At 53.6% G+C, this 4,688-nt stretch overlaps 1 protein-coding gene across 1 annotated transcript in view; it reads right to left on the bottom strand.

Annotated features, from left to right (window-relative positions):
• Positions 1 to 4,384, bottom strand: part of LOC138864075 (uncharacterized) — a 5,218-nt gene extending 834 nt beyond the window's left edge. Inside the window, exons 1-2 of the mRNA XM_070130107.1 lie at positions 1,496 to 4,384; positions 597 to 771 (exon numbers count right to left, since the gene is read on the bottom strand). Of these exons, the coding sequence (XP_069986208.1) occupies positions 597 to 771; positions 1,496 to 3,851 (2,531 nt within the window). The 5' untranslated portion in view covers positions 3,852 to 4,384. The remainder of the gene's footprint in view (positions 1 to 596; positions 772 to 1,495) is intronic.
• Between the last annotated feature and the right edge of the window lie 304 nt (positions 4,385 to 4,688).

The following is a 4,688-nucleotide window of genomic DNA, read 5'->3' as shown; positions in this document are numbered from 1 at the left end:
AAATAACGATGGCAGTTTATTTTTGGAGGAAAACAAAGACAAAATCTAAAAATCTGAAATCTCGATGTTAAGAGTTTACTATTTTGCTTAAAGGCAATAAAGATAAAAGTGAAATAACGTGATGAAACAGAGAAGGGAAGTAAAATGACATGACACATGATGGAAATTTGTTTTCACCATTATGCATGTACGAATCACTGTCATTCTTATCTTAATAAATAGAAGTAAATAAATTTTGTTTATATGGCTACATCGTTCAGTTCTGTGACTAAATTTGTATACAGAATGGAAATATCTATAACAAATAAATGGAACTGAAAAACCGAATCAAGCATCGGGGTTTGGGAACAGTTAGAACTTTTATCTTAGAACTTCCATCTTTAAAACTTAGGAACGTATTAAATAAAACATCTCTTTAACTACGTGTAGGCAAACAGCGCTCCGAAAAGCTCTCTAATCAACCCCCATTTTGCAATCAAACTTTCAGATTTGCAAAGCCAATTTCCAACGTCCCCCCGACAATCAACCCAAGCCAAGCCCTTTGTCTCCGTCGCTCGTTTCCCTCGCTGCTCGTCTCTCGCCGCCCTTGAGCTCACCCTCTGAGACGCCGTATGGTCGCCGTGACGTGGTCGGTGTGGGCGTGGTGCAGCGTCAGGAGGCGCCGCAGCCCCAGGACGTCCAGGACAGACTCGCGGAAGGGAGACAGGGCCACCACGGAGCCTCCGTCGGACTCCACGCCCTCCGCCGACCCCGCGCCCGCCTCTGCTTCGCCTTCTGCGGGAAAGGGGCGTTAGTTGGGGTGAAAGGGGACGGTCGCAGGGAGGGATGGTTGATGAGGAAGAAAGGGAAGGAAGGTGTATATGAGAGGGAGAGAGAGAGAGAGAGCGAGAGAGAGAGAGAGCGAGAGAGAGAGAGAGCGAGAGAGAGAGAGAGAGAGAAAGAGGCGGAGAGAGAGACAGAGAGAATGAGAGAGAGAGAGAGAAAGAGAGAGATAGAGAGAAAGAGAGACAGAGAGTGTGTGCGAGAGAGAGAAAGAGAGAGAGAGAGTGTGTGTGGGTGTGTGTGTGTGTGTGTGTGTGTGTGTGTGTGTGTGTGTGTGTGTGTGTGTGTGTGTTGTGTGTGTGTGAGAGAGAGAGAGAGAGAGAGAGAGATGATAGAGAGTAGAGAGAGAGAGAGAGAGAGAGAGAGAGAGAGAGAGAGAGAGAGAGAGAGAGAGAGAGAGAGAGAGAGAGAGAGAGAGAGAGAGAGTGAGAGACAGAGAGAGAGTGTGAGAGAGAAAGTGAGAGACAGAGAGAGAGAGAGAGAGAGAGAGAGAGAGAGAGAGAGAGAGAGAGAGTGAGAGCGAGAGAGAGAGAGAGAGAGAGAGAGAGAGAGAGAGAGAGAGAGAGAGAGAGAGAGAGAGAGAGAGAGAAAGGTGGGGAGGGGGAGTAGTGGCGAATGCAGACAGATTGCATCGGAACCCAAGACCTACCGTGGGTGAGCGTAGCGGCGGGGCCCCTGCACGACGACTGGCGCGACTGCCTTCCCAGCAGCGCCTCCGTGCAGCTCCTTGGCGACGGCCTGGCCAGCTCGGCTTCCCGCTCGAAGGAGTCGGCGCCCAGGTTCTCCATCAGGGACGACGTGGCGGCCGCAGCAGGCAGCCCGCCCTCGGCCGCGGCGCTGCGCCCGTTGCCCTCCGACTTCTTCTTCCTGGAGGTGAACTTGAGCTTGTAGGCGGGCGACGCCGAGTGGTTCGGCGTGCGCACCTTGGACAGGTGGTAGTGCGCGGGGCTCGGCGTGCCCGCCACGCTCAGGGTCACCATGTTGGCCAGGCTGGTGGCGCTCGCCTGCCGCGACAGGGAGCTCTGCGTCAGCTGCAGCGCCGACTTCACCTGGCGCACCGAGCGGTCGCGCGTGTACGAGTTGTACTTGCGGAGCGTCCTGCACGAGAACACGAGCAGCGCCAGCACGGGCAGGCCGACGATCACCAGGGTCACGCCCAGCGGCACGGCGTGCATCAGGTACACCTTGTAGTCAGCCGTTGCGATCTTGCTCTCGTTGTTGATGATGTGCACGTCGAGGGCCGACGTGTCGTAGTTGACGCAGATGTCGTGCTGCTTCTGCGGGCGGTAGATGAAGTGCAGCGACGGCACGGCGAGGCCGCAGCACCACGACATGAGGATGGCGGCGCTGACCCTCCGCGCCGTGACCAGCGAGCGGTAGTGCGTGCGCGTGAGCAGCAGGTAGCGGTCCAGGCTCATCAGGGACAGCGTGTACAGCGAGATGATCATGCCGGACGTGGCGAAGAAGCCGCTGATCTGCGTCACCACGTCCGACACGCCCCACAGGCAGTTGGGGACGTGGCGGAACAGCTGGCCGGCCTTCAGGTTCGCGTAGTAGGGGAACCTCTCGAGGGGAACCTCGCTCAGCCCCACCCACTGGTTGTAGGCGGCGTGGCCGCACACGACGGTCCCGATCAGGAAGTCCGTGGCCGCCAGGGAGAAGCGCAGGTAGTACTTGGGCTTGTGGAACTGCGGGCACAGGACGATGACGGCCATGATGACGACGCTCATGAGCACGATGGTCACGGACGCCAGCAGCATGAACGCGAGCACGGCCGTCTCCGCCGAGCGACACTGCCCCGGCATGCAGTCCGACGCCGACATGGAGAAGGTGGAGTGGTTGGTGGCGCACACGAAGTCGCTGGAGCACATGGGCCACGAGTGGTGCAGCACGATCATCTTGGTGATGTTCAGCAAGCACGGGTGGTCCTCCTCGGCCACGTAGTGCATCTGGACCACGTGGTAGACGCCCCCGAGGTGGTGGCGCGCCTCGCTGCCCACCACCTGCTCGCACCAGAACCTCGCGCAGCGCCGGTCCCCGCGCGACACCGCCCTCCGGAACCCCGTCTCCACCAGGAACGACGGCTGCAGGTGCGGGCACTGCGACCACTCGTCTGTGGCACTGCCGGCACTGCTGTTCGGGGTTTGACCGCTGCTGATGCTGTCCGGAGAACCAGAGGCACCAGGAGATTCGCTTGGTCCCCCATCGCCGCTGCCAGTGTCTGAAGATGACATATTGCTGAGGGAAGCATTTTCAGGATCCAGGCCCGCGAGGTCCTCAACCACCACGCTTGTAGTCTCCGCGTCTGCCGGGCTGCAAGACGAGGAGGAGCTTGTACCGTTGTCATTTGGGCTACTTTCGCCGAAGTTACTGGAACAGGACTTACTACCGCCTCCACTGCGACCCGTACCACCGAGGACGCCCTTGCCTAGCTTATCCGCGCTGGACGAACGCTCAGAAAATCCGAGACTGCTAGTACTGTTACTTGTTTCCAGGTCTCTGTTAGCTTCGTCACTATCGTTGTAGCCGCTGCTTAATCTACCACCAATTAATGATTTGCTGTTTGTACTCTCAATAAGACCCGCATCCCCGCTGGCTTTGTCAATAATCCCCGGATTGCTAATAGTATTAAAACTAAGGCCAATGTCACTACTATTCACACCACTAGACTTCATATCGCTAGCACTTTCAACAAGATCCCTGTCGTTGCTAGTTCTGAAATCGGGTTCGCGGTCACTGCCAGCACTGTCCGCAAAGGCCGAGGCGCTGCCGGCCCCTGTCTGGCCCCCCCTGCCGCCCCGAGTGCCGCCGCGAAAGGCCACATCATCAATCTTCCTCGGTAAACCCTGGGTAATACGGTCGCTAATCCCCGGCCGCCATAACGTGTGGTTGCCTCGCGAAGCGGCCTCGTATATCAATTCCTCTCCCGACACGACCGTCTGGGCGGCCACTCCACTCGCACACACGACCATGACGCCCATCCAAGCTGCCAGGACGCCCATAGGGTTGGCGACGCCCCTTCCTTCCATGTTGCTCGCGACTCAGCCTCGAATCAGCATCCGAGGGATATAATTTCACATCTCCCCATCGTCCTGTCTCGTTCGGATCCCGTTTCGTGATTTCCTCCACTTTGGTTCCACATCAGGGTTTCTTCTTCTTACTTCCCTGCGTCGTCGTCGGACATTTCCACGACATTCCTCGATGCCATATCCGAGTCTAGATTCTTCGATGTTGATGATTATTATTTCGTTTCTCTATTTGTGTTTCTGCGTCGGCGGAAGGGGACTCTCGACACACACTACACCTCGCCCATTCCATCCCTGCCGAGAGAAGATATCCGGTTCTTGGCATATTTTCGTAATCTCATATCTTTGCTTTTGGAAAGGAAGAGGAAAAAGAATGGAGAAAAGTATTTTCCAAAAAAATAGAGAAAAGAAGCAGAGATATATATATTTTTTCTTTTTCCTTTACTCAGCTTTTACTTTTTTTGGGGAAGAGGAAAGAAACGGAAAGAAACACACTTGCTTTTTTTTTCCATTCGCCGGCACGATTCTTGGTAATTTCTACAACAGAAAAAATGTTTTCCTTTCTTTTGTTCCAGCTAAACACACATTTTTTTTTCTTTTAGAATAACGAATTCAACGAGAAGAATAAGTGAAATGAACGAAATGATGCAAATAAACAGCAACAAACAAAAACACACAAAAATAAGGAAAATGACAACAAAAATAAACAAGAACGAAAAACAAAAACAACAAAAAAAGAAAATTACATCAAAACATAAAGATAGAAAAAACAAACAAACAAACAAGCAAAAAAACTAACGAAAACAACGAAACAAACAGAAAACAGAAAAAAATAGAAGA

Source organism: Penaeus vannamei, chromosome 14 (genome assembly GCF_042767895.1).
Source record: "Penaeus vannamei isolate JL-2024 chromosome 14, ASM4276789v1, whole genome shotgun sequence".
Classification (NCBI taxonomy): domain Eukaryota; kingdom Metazoa; phylum Arthropoda; class Malacostraca; order Decapoda; family Penaeidae; genus Penaeus; species Penaeus vannamei.
Note: the sequence above shows the minus strand (reverse complement) of the source record. Positions and strands in the feature narration are given on the sequence as shown.